The sequence below is a fragment of the Odontesthes bonariensis genome, chromosome 5 (assembly GCF_027942865.1).
Source record: "Odontesthes bonariensis isolate fOdoBon6 chromosome 5, fOdoBon6.hap1, whole genome shotgun sequence".
Classification (NCBI taxonomy): Eukaryota; Metazoa; Chordata; class Actinopteri; order Atheriniformes; family Atherinopsidae; genus Odontesthes; species Odontesthes bonariensis.
Window position 1 is genome coordinate 10,163,564 of NC_134510.1, and position 19,309 is coordinate 10,182,872.

The 19,309-nt window shown below is 42.7% G+C and overlaps 1 protein-coding gene across 3 annotated transcripts in view; it reads right to left on the bottom strand.

The window, feature by feature from the left end:
• Positions 1–19,309, bottom strand: part of usp45 (ubiquitin specific peptidase 45) — a 36,024-nt gene that overhangs the window by 2,605 nt on the left and 14,110 nt on the right. For all 3 annotated transcript variants that reach the window (XM_075464885.1, XM_075464887.1, XM_075464886.1), the window contains 10 exons: positions 19,148–19,278; positions 10,179–10,266; positions 6,794–6,875; positions 6,307–6,398; positions 5,528–5,584; positions 5,194–5,325; positions 2,994–3,654; positions 2,607–2,704; positions 2,373–2,459; positions 1,970–2,114 (listed from right to left, as the gene is read on the bottom strand). In XM_075464885.1, coding sequence (XP_075321000.1) covers positions 1,970–2,114; positions 2,373–2,459; positions 2,607–2,704; positions 2,994–3,654; positions 5,194–5,325; positions 5,528–5,584; positions 6,307–6,398; positions 6,794–6,875; positions 10,179–10,266; positions 19,148–19,278 — 1,573 coding nt within the window. The remainder of the gene's footprint in view (positions 1–1,969; positions 2,115–2,372; positions 2,460–2,606; positions 2,705–2,993; positions 3,655–5,193; positions 5,326–5,527; positions 5,585–6,306; positions 6,399–6,793; positions 6,876–10,178; positions 10,267–19,147; positions 19,279–19,309) is intronic.

Sequence of the window (19,309 nt, forward strand, 5' to 3'; positions counted from 1 at the left end):
AAGCAATGATGTACGATCTGTAGTTTAATGCCAACTTTCTCTAAAAAGTTTGGTCTTGGTGCCCAAAACTGCGTTTGCATGTGGACGAAGGCTTGCAAAGTGGTTTCTAAACTTATAAACAAGACTTGTAAAAGCGATGTCCTTTGAACGGACAAGACCAAGTGGAGACATCTGTTTAACAAAAACCAAACCCAGCGCATCAGCACAAACGGCTCATACCAGCACGGTGGTGGTGGTGTGATGATTTGGGCTCGTTTCACAGCCAGTCAGCAGGGTTTCATGCCCAGTTGAATTGAGCTACAGTTCCAGCTCCAGGTGGCCATTTAACAGGACCACTGTCCTTTACTAGTGTGCATTCACTGCTTAGGCTTTGTCCTTCAGTTACTTGAACAGCGGTTTTGTCAGATGACAGCTGTTATAAAATTAGGATTTTATCAGGGCAGAAAGACAGCCTGGAAATGCCTTAAGTGACTCCGAACTGAAATGTAGTTTTGAAATCTTTACACTGGCTTCCAGTCAGTCACAGAATAGATTTTAAAAGTCTGCTGATGGTTTACAAATCCCAGAACGGTTTAGGCCCAAAATACATATGTGATATGTTCAGAGAATATAAAGCCAGCAGAGCTCTTAGATCCAAGGACTCAGGTCAGCTGGTCCAGTCCAGAGTCCAGACTAAACATGGAGAAGCAGCATTTAGCTGTTATGCTGCAAACAAGTGGAACAAACTGCCAGTGGAGAAGGTAGACATTTTTAAATCCAGGTTAAAAACATTTCTGTTCTCATGTGTCTATGCATGAAATATCTTTTAACTTAACTAGACTGTTGCTTGTTTTTAAATTCATTTAAATGATTTTATTTGTTTCTCTTTATATTCTTTTATGTATTTTTAATGCTTCTTACACTCCCTGCTGCAATGCTTTTATTTTATGTAAAGCACTTTTAACTGTTTGTACATGAAATGTGCTATACAAATAAATTTGATTTGATTTGATTTGATTTAGTCTTAATGTGCTGATTTTTAATCACTATTTCTAAAGCTGGTTAACCATCTGACAACGGAACAGAAAAATATGTGAATGAGAGCAATTTTATGGGGAGTTTGACTCTACGGGGCACTAGAGAAAGATGTGTGTAAATGGATGCCCACAAACCTCCATTAACAGAAGCGATGTTGTAAAGAAGAGAGGACCAATCATTACAAGATATTGCTGTCGAAGATGTGTTTCCTAGCAGCTGAATCACGGGTTGTACAGAGTTTTTCACACACAGCTTCAGCATTTTGGCTTAACTTTTGTTAAATGAATAATGACATTGTGTAAAGAGTATTCATCTCATTTTAAGACCTGGACCGGAGGATTTTTATCCATAATGAAAGTGTATTAAATGAATAAAATACGGTGCATTTTCTTTTTTTACCTGAAAATTCTTGCTGATATTCATCAACGGCTGATAAATAAATGGCAAAAATGAGCAAATTCACATCAAACCAAATGAAAAAATCCCCTTCATACTAATTCAGACCTACCATTTAGTGAATTATCTTAAAGTAAAGCAAGACTAACTTTAATAGTAAATATGACGACTGAAACCTCCTGTCGGCAGTCATTACAACGTGCGTAGACCTCTGTGTCAAAACTAACCCTGGCGCCCAACTCTGATGTGTCAACTCATACATTAACTTGTTAGCATCAAGGACAACTGCTTTCTTGATTTTTTTTGCGTTCTTTCAGCATTATTCTGTGAATCTGGACAGTCTCCTTGCAAAAAGGAGAAGAAGAAGAAAAAAAAAAGAGGAAAAAAAAACAACGTGGGTCTATAAAACACAAAGACCTCTATTCATTAAGTCTTCAAGGTTAGAATCCTTGGTGCACAAACATTCCCCTCTTTCATGAACCTCACACAACCACACACGCACACACACACACAAAAGAAACCATCTTATAAGACTTCAAAAGAGCTGACCCCTGACCTGAAAGGTTCTTGTGGTGCTGCTCTGACTTCCTCTGGGGCGCACGCACTTTAACATAAGCGGTATAGTGCCCCCCGCGCATTGAGCCACTGTGTTCGACAATCCCATAAAGGCTGTACAGGACACGCTCACCGGCTGCCAGGCTCTGATAAAAACAAGGGAAAAAAAGATTAGTATAAAGGGAAATGCAACTGAAGACAAGGAGACTGGTGGAAAAGACTAGAACCAACCAAGGACATTTACCACGTCTCAGTAAGGCCTTTTTACAAAATCTAAAGAAAAAGTCAACTCTGACACCGAATGGACTCACTGAATGCAAGGCAAATCAAGTACTTCTCCATTTTAGGCTGACTTTTACTTAGATTTACTTTGTGATTTTGCAGCAGAAGGGTCAGTGTGATACCTTGCAAGATGCAGAGCAGAATGGAGCCAGATCCAGGATCAGAGGAAAGTCAACATGGCGATTCACCTTCCGTAGGTTCATCCCTGCCTTAATGCGCACACACACACACACAGCAAAAAAAATAAAACACAGAACCAGAGTACAAACAACCTTCAAGCACCACCACACAAACAAACCACTGCGGAATATTTGATGAAATGGAGGCGCTAAATCAGGAGGCGTGCACCTGCCTACCTGGTGGAAGCGTTTCAGATGCAACGTGATGACGGGCGGCAGCAAGGATATGAGCATCTGCTTCCTGGCACTGGTGTAAATCTTCTCCACTTTCTTATCTACACAAACAACAAAAAACACTGAAATGTCAACTTCACGATCAATTTGATTAACCTCAACAAAAACATTTTGACCAAATTTCCGTGTTAAAAAAACGATGGTTCGAGTCTTTCACAAAAACACAGAATAGTCAACAACTGCTCAGAAGAGTACTGTACGCACATTCAGGTGGCAAATCTGTTCATGAGATGAACCGTAACTGTCAATAATTAGGACTCTTGTAATAAAACTGCAACACATCAATCCATCCCAAGAAGACGACAGAAGTTGGGGAGGTTTTGTTTTTACCTGCTGAGCTGCTCTTGCGCAGCTGCTTCTGCCTGCGCTCGGTGCAGTTCTCACAGAGCAGCTTGTTGTTGCCCATCAGCAGCTCCACCGAGGTGAATTGGTGGAGGCAGGACTGGATGGAGCACTCTTTGGAGCTGGGGGTGTAGCTGTGGGACAGAGCCTGGAAGGCCCCCTGGCGGTGTTGGTGATGGAGGTTATCTCTGGCGTGTGCTTCTCCCTGCTCCTCTGGAGGGCAGTGGGTGGAGGCCGAGGCGTCTCCGGCGGTGAAGCCCATGTTGACTTTAGAAACCGCAGTAACGAGTTGCTCCACAGCGCCACACTGCCTGGTGGAGGATGAAGATGAGGGAGAGGAGGAGGAAACGGGCGTAGGGGATGGAGTGAGGGTGGAGGCGGAAGACGGCGTGGACATGTGTCCGTGGCTGTGGCTGGAGGTGCGCGGGGCCCACTCGCTCTCGGAGGCCTCGCTGTCAGCGTCATTGCTGCTGTCCTGAGCGCAGGAGTCTCTTTCACTGCCGTCTGACAGGCTGCCAGCAGCCGCCATCTTACAGACTGAGACACCCCGGGCGGATCCTCCACCTACCCCTTCCTCCTCTGGTCGCTCCGCACCACAGCCTGCTCCCCTCTCCTCCACAGAGCTGGAAGACCTCCTGCTCAGCTGTTTCTACGGGAGAGGAAATTAAAACAGGTTTCAGTCCGTTTCATTTTCAGAATAAGACTAACCTTAACATATAACTAATATAAAGGTTCCGTGATGATCGCAGAGATTTTAAAAATCAGCATTTTGGACTTTTGCAAAAACAGCTGAAATCTGAAACTGGAATGAAGATGTTGTTCACCCTCCCCCACTGCAGTAAAAATATCCTTCGCATGAAATAAGCTGTGTCTTGTATAACTCATTATATAAGAGTTTCGATGTTCAACCCGGTACCACAGGAAGTTGGGGCAGAATGGAAAAACAGTGACTCCTACCTACATTTATTTAAACTTCTCTTTTGTTGCAGTGTGAACAACAAGATATTTCATGTTTTTTTTCTCAACATATTTCGATTAATAATAAACGCCAATTTTTGAATTTCAAGCTTTCAAAACATTCTAAAAAAAGTTGTTATGGGAGGCATAGCAAATGTTATTTCAAACAAGTGACATCGACAGTTAATCGCGATTTGCGACAAAAGCAGCATCGATAAAAGATGGGCAGAGGATCCCCACTTTGTCAACAAATGTGTGAGAAAAATCACTGAAATATTTTAAAGCAATGTTCCTCAGAGAAGGACTGGAAGGGATTTGTATTTGCATCTTTCTTCCTGCACAATATCATAAAAAGATCCAATTAATTTGGTGGAATTTTAATGCGTAAAGGGCACTCGTGACCTTCGATCCCTGAGACAGCACTGGATCAAGAATAGTCATTCATCAAAAGGAGATGGAACCACATGGGAAGAGGGATTCCTGTGGGAAATCTTTGTTAAGCACTACAATACAGGACAGCATGCCACTTAATAGTTTACTGTAGTCTTATGTTAACCTCGTCTGAAGGCGTCTGGGAGGGACTGTTGCGCCCAGACCAATCAGTGTACCAGATCGAAGATAAAAAAAAAGGAGCATGAGGCCTGTTATCAGCAACAAGCCCAAAAGCCAGGCTCTGAGATGGGACCACAACAGCAACTCCGTGCTGTTGCACACCTTAAGACTTGTTTACTGGATGAATGGGACAAAATTAACACCTCACATATTTCTGCGCTTGACAGCTTTAATGCCAAAGTGACTTTTAAGTGCTGTGAGAAACAGTGTAAGTGATAAAGGATTTACTTTGTCAATGGAATGCGTTGCAGGCCTTTTCTGATTTTTGGGTTGCAACTGAACTGAGTTGACATGTTCATTGATCTATTAGCAGTACGTTTCATTTTAAATCGTGCAAATAAATGCATTTCATTTGGTGACAGAGAACTTCATTTTATAGTCAATAAGTAGCAAGTCTTTATTCAACATTTGACATTTGGTCCAAGTATTATGCGAACTTCTCTTCACAAAGTGTGACCCTGTTTTCAGACAAAGAGGGAAAAAAATATTGCTCGTAATAGAAAATTCTGCTCAACAAAAATAATTGATTTGTGAGAAGAGTGAATCAGAGAACTATGTTCTTATCAAGCAGGACGCCCAGTGATTCCAGCTCTGCAGCAGTTCATGTATGCGGCCTTACCTGTCCGCTGAGCTTCCTGGTGTTTTTGTTGGCAGAGTGCGAGACAGAAAGGACCTGCTCGGTGTGGGCCGTATGGGTGTCCTGCTCCCGGCTGCCCTTCCCCAGCCGGCCGGGGTTCGACGGTTTTGACATCTGAGAGCGGGACCAAAAAAACCCAAACAGTTTGGATTTAGAAAACCTTTAGCCAAATAATGACTGACTTTATCTCCTGAAAACCATTAGATGTTAAAAAATAAAAAAAAAGTACAACAGAAACAAAAAACTAGCTGGTACTTATTTAGTTATCATCATCTTACACATCATTCACAGTGATTAGATTTTCAAAGCAGCTCACCCTCTCCTCTATGATGGGTAATGAGATATCTATGAAGGCTTCCTTAACTGTCGAGATCTGAAAGACATGTCAAAACATATTTACACCCCAGTTAAATCAAATTCTGCTGCAGATTTTTAACACGTCTGAAAAGGGAGGCTGCTGTTTGTCAGCGTTGGCCTCTCCAGCTCCACACCTGATGCTCTCTTCCTGAAGGGAATTACTTTACTTTGCAGTGGCACTTGCTTTCTTAACCATCCTGAGCTCTTCGTGTGAATGCCGCCAGTAAACACTTGGTGTGTGAGCTGGTCCTTGAAAAGCTTTTTGCTTGTTTGTTGTTATTTTTCTCGACACCTCCTTTATTCCCCCCCCCCCCCATCCCCCCATCCCCCATCCAGCACGTGATCGTGATTTGGTTGCAACTATCGCAGTGGGAAATGTTCCCTGTGTGTCGGAGCCGGTGAAGAAAGTGGTGACTTAATCTTAGTTGTCTTGACTTCAGGTCAATGAAAAAAAATTACAAGGGCAAACAGGGAATGACAGTACGGCTGGAAACTGTATGGCGATGCACTAAACCTCCTCTAGCATTCATTGAAAGCAATAAAACACAACAATAGAGATGGGAAAGGTTATCTTGACTGGGTGATACGTTTATTCAAAAGCAGCTTCTGCCCGAATGAGCTGGTTGAAGGAAGTGTTGACTGCTTTATTTAAGACTGTACAACACACTGAGCTACACTTTGATTGGTTCACATTCACTTATGCTCATCCCTCTGTTTAGTTCACCCACAAACACTTACGTGCTCACACTCTTCGCACATGATTGTGTTGGTAAGCTCGCCGACAAAGATGCGGTCGACAAAGTTCATCTTCACACCGTCTTTTCCGTATGCTGATGAGAGGGAAAGAAATGGAGAAAAAGAGACATCGTTTTCAACTCAACTTTGACTTTGAACTCATAACATTCACGGATATATCAATAAGCTCGGCTGAAATGTTTAAAAGCTCCACCGCTCACAAATACTTTTCCAAAAATGCAGACAACTAATGTCGCCGACCAAATGTAATAAGTTATATTAAGATAGACTCAATAATAAATGAGTTTCCTGATAATAAAAAAAAATAATTTCTTAAGTGCAGCTACAAGGTTCATCTATGAAAGTGCACACTGTTTTCTTCCTTTATATTTAGCCTTCCTCTGCTCATTCAGTAGCTGTATTTCCACTGACTGCCACAAGGCGGGAGTATTGATCTTAGACATCTGTCATAGGCCGTGTTCAGATGAACCTTTGACTTGGCGTTTGGTCTCCTCATCCGCTGTCTTCTCTGTGGGATTGTTGAAAGCCTTTAAAATAGCCCCTTTCACCCTCTGTAAGTAAAAGACACAAAAACAGTGACATCAATAAATTCCCATTATTAATAAGACTAAAACAACTGAAACTGCATGGATGCTCCTATATGCTTCCCAGTTTCCCTTGACTTTACTTAATGACACCCATTTAGTGATATATCACAATCTAGCCTGCAGCTGGGTTTGACATCTATGCCCATTATAAGCATCGTTAGTGCAAAAAATAATTATTGTCCTTGTCTAAAATTGTTAACATGTAAATCTCTTAATGAACTGTGCACATGTGTGTGTGTGTGTGTATATACGTTTTGCACGGTGCTGTCTTATTGAAGATGACGTGGTCAGTGAGTGTGTTGGTGACAGAGCTGTGAAGAGGAACAGCCACAGTAAAGCAGCAATCAATAGATAATTGGCCGTGGTCTGTGTCTGCGTTGAGACCGTTCAGCCCCCACTGTCCCGGGACCCACGCACTGGACTGGCTATTTAGGTCAAAAAGCCCTGTTAATCCCATCCTGGCCAGTCTGCACCCCACTCAGGCAGTAAAGTCAAACCAGGCTGTGGCTCGCCTACTAATTAATTACCAGTAACCCCCATGCTCCCTTTCTCTCCCAAACATAACAGCGTGCACTGTCCCACACAGGATGGGCTGCAGGGAGGGGGGCGTGAAGAGGGCTGCTGGTGCAAGGGCTGAGGCATAGAAACTAAAATGAAGACAAGCCAAAGAAGGCCAGTCCATGCCCTAAGAGAGAAATACCTACCATCTCAGCTAATTGGTGATAACTGACTGGGCTCAAATTAGCATATTCAGATCTCTGATACTAATGGCCAATCAACACAAACACTTAGGGCCTCTAAAAGGTTAGTGACGCACAAAGATAAAAAAAATAATTAAAAAAAAACCCCAAAAAAAACAGTCTCTCAATGACACACACGCACGCATGGCAGTGCGAATGTGTGATCTGTTGTGAAGTCGTGTTTTACTTGTTAAACATCTTTGCGATAGGCTGATTTAATCCAAAAGTGAAATAATTACGGTTGGTTTACAAAGCGATTTGTGCTTCATGTTTTTCTTGTTTTTGACAAAAAAAAAAAAAAAAAAAAAAAAAAAACTACGTCGATGACCTTCTCTAATATATACAGTATGTGTTAGGTATAAAACCCATACAGGTTAATCAAAAAAAAAAAAAAAAAAAAAAAAAATCAACATTGTAAGGTTAAAATGCCACTGTATCGCTGCAGTAAAAATTACTTTCTGAGTGAATGAGCGGAGGAGGCCGTGCCCCCTCCCTCTTTACCTCCTTGATTGGATTGGGAGACTGATTGTACGTCTGTGTGTGTGTGTGTGTGTGTGTGTGTGTGTGTGTGTGTGTGTGTGTGTGTGTGTGTGTGTGCAGAAGAGGTCTGTGGGCGACCCTTGAGCACAATGGAACGGCCCTGGAGCTCATTCGGCAGCTGTGGGTTTCCCAAGATCACACAATAATGTCGGTCGTGCCACTTGCAAGTCCTTAAGTGGCACAACTGTTCGTGTTCACAAGTTTGAATAGAAGCATGGGAGCCCAGCCTGTGGCCCCTCCTGGGCCTGAGGCTGACCACTAAACACACCCGCTAACTTCTCCTTCTTGGTTCATACAGTCACTGGTGGGCCCTCCAAAGAGCTGCCGTGGGGTCTCCTAATTGCCCTGTGGAGGGCTCTGTGTGTGTGTGTGAGTGTGTGTGTGTGTCATGAAAACTGGTGATCCAATCAGAAAGATTTTGTTGGGTTACATCAGGACAAACAGCAACCCACAAATACATTACTGAAAATCTTACTTAACGAAAGCTACTATCAAGGTACTAAGAACTTCATAACAACTGATTTATGATTTATGTTTCAAAGACAACTGCAAAACATTTTGAGTCACCTCTCATTTTTCTATATATTGCAAGGAAAACAAGAACTAAGTGCAGTGAGTTATTGATACGAGCAAACCTGAAGGGAGATACAGCGCATAAGGCAAAGAGAGTCTGCATATTTCTATCAGGCTTGAAAGTCAACGTGAGCTCCTTTTTCCTTCAACACAGCCTGAACCCTCTTAGACAAGCTTTCTCTCATTTCTTTAAGTAGATTTCAGGAATAGTTCTCAAGGCTCCTAGAAGGACATTCCAAAGCGCTTCTTTGAATGTCTTTTGTTCTGTTCTCTGTCAAGATGATCCCACACTGCTTCAATAATGTTGAGGTCCGGGCTCTGGGGAGGACTCATCCCTCCATCAGACCCGTTGCCACTGATTTTCAGTCCACTTCTTGTGTCATTTGGCGTACCTCGGTCTCTTTTCCTTCCCTAAGAACGGATTCCTGATGGCCATGCTGAGAGGTTCATCTTAAAGCCGCAGATTGTCTTTTTATTTTAAGCCTGACACTTTTGTCCTCTATCTGAATAATACTTTTAAAAATCCCAAAAAAGAAAAGAAAAAAAACATCACAGCATAAAAAAACTACAGCGATTATTAGTCATTGTAAAAAGTTATTGTACAGAGTTATTGCTGTGGGCAGGAAGGGCCGAAGAAGCCTCTAACTGAACAGACTGTAGCATTTTCCATTATATTGAGCAGGTTTTGCGATGTTCTTCTTTTTACAATTAGTTCCTGGGACTCCAGAGCGGTTGCTAGCACAGGGTCAGCCTTCTTTATCAGTTTGGTCAGTTTCAGTGGCTCTGATGCTGCTTCTCGATCACATGACTGCAAAGCAGATTGCACTCAACGCAATTGCACTCTGTTATCCAGGTGTAGTACTCCGATACATCCACCTCTTGTCCAAGAATAGAAACAGTGTTTGGCTTATTACTGGCCCTCCTAACATCCAGTTATTTCCTTCGTCTTGTTCATATTCAAGATGAGGTGGTTGTTCCTACACCGAGCTACAAAGTGGTTGACCAGTTCCTGGTGCTTAGCCTCTTGTGCATCACTGATACACCAGACAACTTAGTGTGAATGACCCCTCTCAGCTTATAAGCTGATACTCCCCACCATCTAGTTTAGCACTGAAGAAGCCTTTCAGATGAGAGGAGAAACGTCTTCCAGATCCAAGAAGAAGAAGTGCAGTTGCTCTTTTTTCAAGCTACTTGGATCAGACTGTGCTGTGTTTTTGGTTTTTGATTCGTACAGCATTAAAGTTCAAGTATTAGCAGTGATGGTGTGGTAACATCATTGCTGTTTGATTATATTCAAGAATATAACCTGAAAAGAACATTACTAAAGATCCTTCGATAAATGTAGAAAAAAAATTAATCGAACAATAATGAAATACTTAAAATACATGGACTGTATACGATGCTGCAGACTTACTTTAGTTTCCTCTACTCGTATGGAGTCCAGTAAGTAGTGCAGAAGCTCTTGACTGTCTTGTTGTTGGTAGCCCTTGAAGCGTGGAGCTCTGCAAGAGAGCAAAAAGACGAAGAAAACCTTGTGAAGAGAAAGTGAAGGATAGGAGAACAGACACATAACATAAAGGGAATCTGTAACATTGAGAAAAAGACGCCATTGTTGGCAGACAAAAACAAGACAACTAAAGAAGTCAAGAAGAATCCCACCGCACAATAAACAGCAGAAATTAAGAGAGAAATGTGAACAAAAGAGAAATCTACAACTCTCCTCTGTCAAGGCCTTTTCCCAACTTCTTCCACCACTTTTACTGCCGAGACATCTCTGTCACAATTACATGTTATAGACTAAACAAAGGAAGATTAAATACTTTAGCAAATATAATCTGTCAGATTACATAAAGGCGTACAGTATGAAATCAACCAGCTCTACTGGTACAAAGTCAACAGACAACAATAGTACCCATAACAAACAAACAAATTCAATCAAAATGGATATTTGTGGGGTATGTATCATTTGGTAGGTGCAAGGTTATTCTGCCGATGCGTTAAATAACAGATTTTCAGAAACAGATCTATGGTAACAACAATCTAGAACAAGATTACATATTTGGCATCATAAAGCCATGAGAGAAAACATGAGCAGAGACAGTGATCGTCTATGTGAATAAACATATATGTAAACCTGGACTTTATCCTGAGTAATGCAAGGTGAGCCTCCACCATGGTCATTAATGCCAGAGCGGTTAGAGAGGAGGCTGTCCTTTGGGCCTTCTTCTGGCCATCCCCGGTAAAGCAGATGTGTGGACAGATGCCAGGGGCAGATGGGTAGCCAAGGCTTAAGCCATCGCAACCTGTTGGGTCAAGCCAGCCACATAGCTAAAGGACTGGTTGGTCAGATTTACATGTCCTGGTGAGAGAAGTCATGGTGGTGGGTTACCTTCTCTAACTCTGCTGAGGAGGATCTTTGTTGATACTTCAGGTCTGCGTAGTACAGTAGCAAGATTTCCTGTCATACTAGAGTGAAATATGTTCTGAATATGATGGTCACTAATTCTTAGACACATGGTAGCGATAAATATGGTGTTTTCATAATCCAAGTATACACATAACCAGCTCACAGCTCACAGTGGGTAGTGAAATTAATACTATCTGTAATTCTCCTTATGGGAATAATTCACTTAAAATGAATCCTCTGTTTGAGATGCTCTGACATGTTGACCAAAATGTATTCCCATGGCTGGTGGAGAAATGGCTGACCACCTGCCTGCAACACAGATTATAACCAGTATGTCTGGAGGAGCCCAGAGTCATCCTCACACCCTTACATATCAGCATGAGCTCTGTCTTTTGTGCTTGTTTTTGTGAAGGCACATAGGGAGAGGGCTGGGTGAAAAGAACGGCTGGGTCCACTCAGTAGCCTGACAAATGACGAAAAACAGATTTAAAAGAAAAATAGAGGGACAAATATAGGCACATCAGAATGAGTAAATGAGTGAAAAGAAGAAAATAAAGGCAGATGAAGAGAAAATGGGAACGATGGTTGGAATCAGTGGGAAGGAGGAGGTCTGGAAGCTCATCCCAGTGGAGAGAAGCAGAAGGGCCCTGTAGCGCTGCTCTCAATCTGGCCGATGCAAACAGCTGCGGTGCTAACACAATTAATAGCCGGATGAGTTAGTACCAGACACAAGGCCACACAAGCCCCCCCCCCCCCCAAAATAACCACATACATGTATGAGCACCCGCACACACTTCACATAATTCAATAATCCTTTACTGTCATGAGATGTCAATGTCAGGCCTAAGAAAAATTCATATATATATATATATATATATATATATATATATATATATATATATATATATATATATATATATATATATGCATACATACGTGACTCAATGATCTACAATATGTTTATAAAATGTTTAAAGTTTAAAACAAAACTGCCTAAGGCATATCCACAGTACCATTCGATGCTGTGGATTAACTAACCCTAACAATAGAGATTAGTGGTAGAGCTGTGCTACTATGACACTGGTTATCAACTTGGAGAGTCGACCAAGGTGTTCCGACAGTGGGTATGTGTGCATGTTAATGCAAAATGGGTGGAGATGGCATCAGAGGGCAAGCGCGGTTATATATTTCTAACAGGTTGCAAAGCAACACAGCGGCTGCAGTCAAACATGAGGGAAAGAAAAATAATGCCAACGATGTGAACGTGGGAATTAATGCCACTGCCACATCATTCAAGAAAAAAATCGAGGTCGAGATCCGACGGTGTATGATTGTGTGCTCCATCACATCAATGTGCTGCAGGTGCACTCCTGAAACGTGGGAAAGTTTCAGCTTATTTTGTCCGCTACTATGCTTTATAACAGCTATGAAGAACAAATGGAAAAGTGATGAAAAAAAAAAAACAATAAGCAGTCAGTGGGAGCAAGTGGGTAAATACCTAAATTAATTGCAATCAGATAATAAAAGGCTGTTAAAGGACAAGACCGTTTTTTTTACATTGGGCCCTTGATTTCACATTATAACATGATGTTCTACTCACCCCTGCTTGTTGTTGGTAATTTGGAGCTGTTCCGAAGATATTCGAGAGGCGTCTGGCTGCTCTCTTGAGATATTCGGCCATGAAACGGTTTCCTATGGGCAAGCTTATACAGGCACAAACTATGCTGTTTATAATTTATTAATTACTGTACACTAGCACTGATAACGTGGAGGTGCGTCGCTTACTTCAAAAAATCCGGGTTACTGTAATTTTGAATTTTTGTCGTAAAGTGGGTCTGTGGGCTGTCTGTGGTAGTAGCACGATGATGACATCAGTAACACCTAGTGTACAGTAATTAATAAATTATAAACAGCATAGTTACCAACAACAAGCAGGGGTGAGTAGAACATCATGTTATAATGTGAAATCAAGGGCCCAATGTCAAAAAAACGGTCTTGTCCTTTAATTGTCCGGTGATTATAATTGGCTTAGTTTTAAAGCATTTTATAAGGTGGATGTGGATAAGAATGTGAAGATACAGACTCCTTTTGATGCACTGTGGTGAGTTTGAGAGCTACACACTTACTTTGGATGAAAATGGCAATTTCAATAAAAGAAAATAATAATGACTGCATGTTACTCCGGTCCTGTGACTGCATAAATGCCCAAATCAGCAACCACTGTGTCTGACAACAGGTATGAGGTGTTTGTGCTGCGTTTGGTTTTTTGGTTTTCATCAAACATGGTGCTGTGTATCATTTCATGTACACTTCCTCTTTGATTTTGTCTGTCCAAAAGATGTTGTTCCAGAAGTCTTCTTGTTTGTTCAGAAGCAGTTTTGCAAACCAAAGCCACGCTTCTGTGTTCTTTTTAGAGTGATGAGGCTCGTGGCAACCCTTCCAAACAAGCCATACTGGTGCGGTCCTTTTCTACTTGCACATTTAACATGCTAACTGAGGCCTGTGGAGTCTGAGATGTAGCTTTTGGGTTTTTGGCAACTTCCTTGAGCATCGTACTGTTCAATCTTAGGATTAGCCTCGCTGCAATGTCCACTTTGGGGAAGATTAGAAAATGCACTGAATGTTTTCCACTAGTGAATAATCTCACTGTTGACTGATGGAACCAAGATAGTTTGGAAATGGCCTTATGACCCTCTGCAGATTGATGTGCAGCAATATATGCGTCTCTAAAAACATTGCTGGTGTCTTTCCTCCTTTGCATTGTGTTAACATACGACTGAATGCTCCAGACCAGCAAACTGCCAAAACCTCTGCTTTTATAGAGGGGCTCACACTTGCTGATGATAAGTGAATCAAGTGTATTTGAATAGCAGCAGCTGGCTCCTTGTACTTAGTTTTCCCCATGCTGCTCCTGCATTTTGGTTTATTTTTTTGTTAAATGAATGATCACATGGTGTAATATGCCCTAAGCTGTTTATCTGAGGTTTTATTTATCTCACTTTAAAACTTTGTTAGGACCAGATGAAGATCTTTACCATGCTCTGATGCAGAAAACTATACGAAGCTGTCCTTTCCTTTTTCCAAGGACCGCATTTTGAAACTGAATTCTGACAACAGACATCCAACATATTTGTCTTCCAACTGTTGAAAGGTTTTTTGCTATTCAACAGCTAAATCTAACTGAGAGCTAACAATGATATTGGTCTTCAACAAAGTATCACCTGGACCAAACTGACAGCGTGACAGGCAAGGAACCACTTAATAAAACACAGCCAGGTTTTTTTCTCCATTAAATTTGTGTTTAAAAGGTTTCAATCCTCAGAGGCCAAACATAGAGAAGTAATCAGCATCCTTTTCTAAACAGTTAAAGCCCTTGCTCTGCTTTATTTTTAATGTCTGTGTATTTAATGAGTGTGTGTGCGTGAGAGACTGGGTTGCCAGCATTAGATAAAACACATCGTTGTCCTCTGCTATTTCTATTAGGGATGAAAAGCTTGTTACAAGGCTTATTTCTTAACTCCGGTCAAAGTAGATGGTTAGAGACGAGATCCTCGTAGTTTTCATGTTTGAAATACAAAGCCGTGCCCAGTGGCTGCCTGCATGCTTGTAAGAAACAGGTGCAGATGATGTTTGCCTTTATTCTCCTGCTTACGTACTGGAAATATATTATATAGCGTGCACCCTGACACAGTAAGAATAATGAGTAAATGCGCACAATGCTTTAAATCCTCAGATCCAAAGTACCCAGAGCGAACATAGATATATACATGAATTTCTAACTATTAAATGCTATTTTTCCCTGTTTTGCCACTAACTGCAGTTCAGCTGCTGACTAGCTTTGTAGTATACTGGTTACAAGCTGGGACCCCGCCTGGCACCAGATATATAGTGTGGTGCTGACCATCCGACACACACAGCTTGGCACTGGTCCGAGCACACACTAGAGCCCTTCCTCTGGCAGGAGGATGAGGAGGCAGACTGGAGGGTACTCAGCTGGTGAGGTCAAATGAACGTGCACAAACACGCACAAACTCATACAGGGCTCCAGCTTTGCACATAAACACTCCAACGGTCCTCAATTGGAGCCGGAGAGCCTTATTAACCTGCTCGTCAACCCAAACCTTCTGGAAAAGACAGTCAAAGTGAAACGGAAAAGAGATGTCAGTCCCTCGGGTCAAGGGCAGACCAAACGCTCTTTGAGTGACAAGAGCTCGCAGCAGCAAGCGAGGAAGGCGGCATTCAAACGGTGCTGCTGTCATAAAGGTCACTACAACAGTAAATATGCCCCAGTAAATGGGAGCAGTTCTTGTCCTTAGCCTTTTCATTTCGGAGACCTGACAGAATGTACACGAGTTGCTTTGTGTAAGAGTCTTAATGAAAAAACATTTCAAGAAAAAAGTTTAAAGACTTTAACGCTACTGGAACCATGTGCACTTTGTGGATGTTAGAGGGAATGCTCGTTCCACAACTTCCATGCAAATCAGTACCTCGAAGAATAAAGTGAGCTCTCACAGTAAGAAAAAAAACAAAAAAACTCAACGACAAAATGCAACCAAAAGAAGTGCTAATCTAATTTGATGTCTGCAAAATAATTCAAACGTTGCCACGGGAAGACTGAAGCAAGTTGCGTAATTCTTGAACGAAACATTCGGTGACACATCATGCTAAATATTTGATAAGATGGCGAGGAGTCAGTAATATGTCTGGTAAAGAAAAACAGAGCATTCCAGTTAGGCCAAGTCTTGGCCAAGATGTGGTGAGAGGCTGCGTGAGCAAACAGTTGAGGCGAGTAAACTGAAACGGTTAAAAAAAAAAAAAAGTGAGATTTTATCACCTATGGTATCATGGAATTTTTCCAAAGATTCAGAGAAATCTCTGTGTGCGAGCGACAAAGGCAACACTGAAAGGCGGTAATCTTGGCAGAATGGAAATGCACAATATTGTGGCGCAATCATGTCAATCAATAGAAGTTCATCACAAAACCTTCAACATAACCTTTCACAGAAAAACCCATTTCTGTTAACAAAAAAAAAAAAAAAAGAAGTTCTTAGAGACTTTTTAGTTTTTAGATTTTTCAATACTTACATGGTCCAACATTTGTTTTTTGTGTCCCACTAAGTTTAAATGCAAATAAATCTTTACAGTTTCAGGGCAAAGTCAATGCCATCAGTTAATGTTACATTATTTGCCGCTGGGCTGATTGCAGTCAATAAGCTGAGCAGATACTAATGTTAGGCAGATCTATCTCTGCATCCCTGCAGAAAGCAACTGTTAGCGAGCACAGTTCCTTCTACATCATCAAACGTAAATTATAATGGTAACATGCAACAACAAAACATATATGAATAAGAATGAGAGAGACCGCTGCCCTCTCCGGGCCAGAACTCCCAAACTGAGGCAAAGTGGAGGTCAGTCCACCGGTCAGAGGCATCAAAAGCTCCAAAATGTCTTTACTAAATCATAGATTTGCAAACAGAAATGCAAGGATTTCTGCTAAAGAGGGTGAGCAGGAAAAGGACGATCCGTTCAAAAGTTCAAAACCTGATATGTGATGATATTTGGGATATTTTGGCTGTGAAAACACAGCTAAAGTTCCTTTTAAGTCTTTTTCAGGGAAGTCTTGCTTATCTAACAACACAATGCTTAAACACATACTGCAACTACATTTTTTCAAATCTATTTTTTAAGGATTTTTATGGGTTCTAGTACCCCTTAACTGAAAGTAGCTTGATAGCAACAGGGGTCAGAGAGAGGGGCCGAGCAGCAAAGGATCACAGGCTGGGACTCGGACCTGGGTCGGCTGCTTTGAGGAGCGTCCACCTCCGTACGTTTGTTACGACAGAATGGACTCCGGGTTGAGATGTTTCATTTTTCACCATTCAAACACTGAAAATAATTTGTGAATGAATCCTAATATACCTGAAATTTTGCCTTTTCTGTATTTATATACAAAACTCTGACTTCAGGCCCTAAGTACATTTAATGTTAAATATAAGTGTTGAACATGATTAATGGTTGCTGAGGCTTGAAATCCTATTTCTCTATTCAAAAGCATGTAAGTGGAATAGATTGACCCTGTTTTAAATCAGATGTATGAGTGCATGAAGGTGTGGGCAATGCTTGACGTTTGAATGAACAATTGCCTGCATGTGTGCTGCAGGCTGAGGTGGTGCCAGGTGAGGTGGCAGTCTACATACGCACACTCAGAAACACGAAAACACACACAGAGGCCTGGCTGATGGCGGCGAGGTACCAGAATAACTGTCAAAGCCGCACCAGAGATGCGTCCAGCCATCCAACATTAAATGCCCTGGTCACCCACCTGCACTACTAAACAGGGCAAGACTCGCCTCATGCACACAACCAGGGAGGACCCAAACAACAGAATACCATGCCAAAACAAGATGTCAGCCAACCGAGTACTCATCCGGTTCATAAAAGGGAACAATAAAAAGAAAAATCCTCTGCCAGCCACACAGTCTGCTCGACCTTGATCTGGATCACATACGACACAGGTGGCACAGCAGTGTGGCAAGTAGCAGAAGCCCTGCAAAAAAAGCTGGCTGCTGCTAGATATTTGATAAGGTACAGTGACTCTGTGTATGTTGGGCTTGGAGTGTATGAAAGGCACTCGGCTACGACCAGGTGTTACCTGGGTCTGGCTGGTTAATTGTGTTCACCGCTGCAGGAAAAGGATGAAAGCAGGTGAAAGCTGGGCCTCTCGAGTTGTAAACTGCTGGGATGCTGATAGAGAACTGCAATACTAACGATTACAGCAGAGTCTGATGACTTCACTGACCCTGAGACCAAATATCTGCCAGAGCCCTGAAACATGAGCTCCTAAGCTCGTCTGTTATTATGAGGGATTTTATACCAGTAATTACAGAAATAGGTTAAAAAAAAAATGGCTGTTCAAACTTCCTTAATCAAATGGCAACTATAGAATTAATAATGGGAAGCAGAAATATTTAAAGTTCATCCATCCATCCATCCATCCATTATCTTCCGCTGGTCCGGGGATCGGGTCGCGGGGGCAGCAGCTTGAGCAGAGACCCAGACGTCCCTGTCCCCGGCCACCTCCTCCAGCTCTTCTGGGGGGACCCCGAGGCGTTCCCAGGCCAGCCGAGAAACATAGTCTCTCCAACGTGTCCTGGGTCTTCCCCGGGGCCTCCTCCCAGTGGGACAGGCCCGGAACACCTCACCGGGGAGGCGTCCAGGAGGCATCCTAACCAGATGCCCGAGCCACCTCATCTGACTCCTCTCGATGCGTAGGAGCAGCGGTTCTACTCTGAGCCCCTCCCGGATGACCGAGCTTCTCACCCTATCTCTAAGGGAGAGCCCAGACACCCTGCGGAGGAAACTCATTTCGGCCGCTTGTATTCGCGATCTCTTTCTTTCGGTCACTAGCCACAGCTCGTGACCATAGGTGAGGGTAGGAACATAGATTGACCGGTAAATCGAGAGCTTCGCCTTCTGGCTCAGCTCCTTTTTCACCACGACGGGCCGGTGCAGAGCCCGCATCACTGCAGACGCCGCACCGATCCGTCTGTCAATCTCCTGCTCCATTCGTCCCTCACTCGTGAACAAGACCCCGAGATACTTGAACTCCTCCACTTGGGGAAGGATCTCATTCCCAACCCGGAGAGAGCATTCCACCCTTTTCCGGCCGAAGACCATGGTCTCAGATTTGGAGGTGCTGATTCTCATCCCAGCCGCTTCACACTCGGCTGCGAACCGCTCCAATGAGAGCTGAAGGTCACGGCCCGACGACGCCAACAGAACCACATCGTCCGCAAAAAGCAGTTCATCTCTATGTTACTTCTCATTGGATCCAACTACAACAGCACACTTCACTTTGTTTCGCTCTTCATTTCTCATCTAGTTCTCACACACGTGGGCACTGAGAAGAGTGAACTGTTGGGGAGTGACAGGGGTCAAAGAAGAAGTAGCTGCTGGTACGCAGGGCGAGACCTTACTTTTGGCAGAGCTGGTTGAAGAGGATTTTTGGATTGATAGGGCCTTTCCCTGGTTCTTTCATGCTTTGCAGGAAGAGGAACATGGCCGCAGTCAGAGGCTCTGGACCAGGCAGCGCAACTGTCAGAGGACTCTGGAATGTAAATCGACAAAGTCAAAGTGAG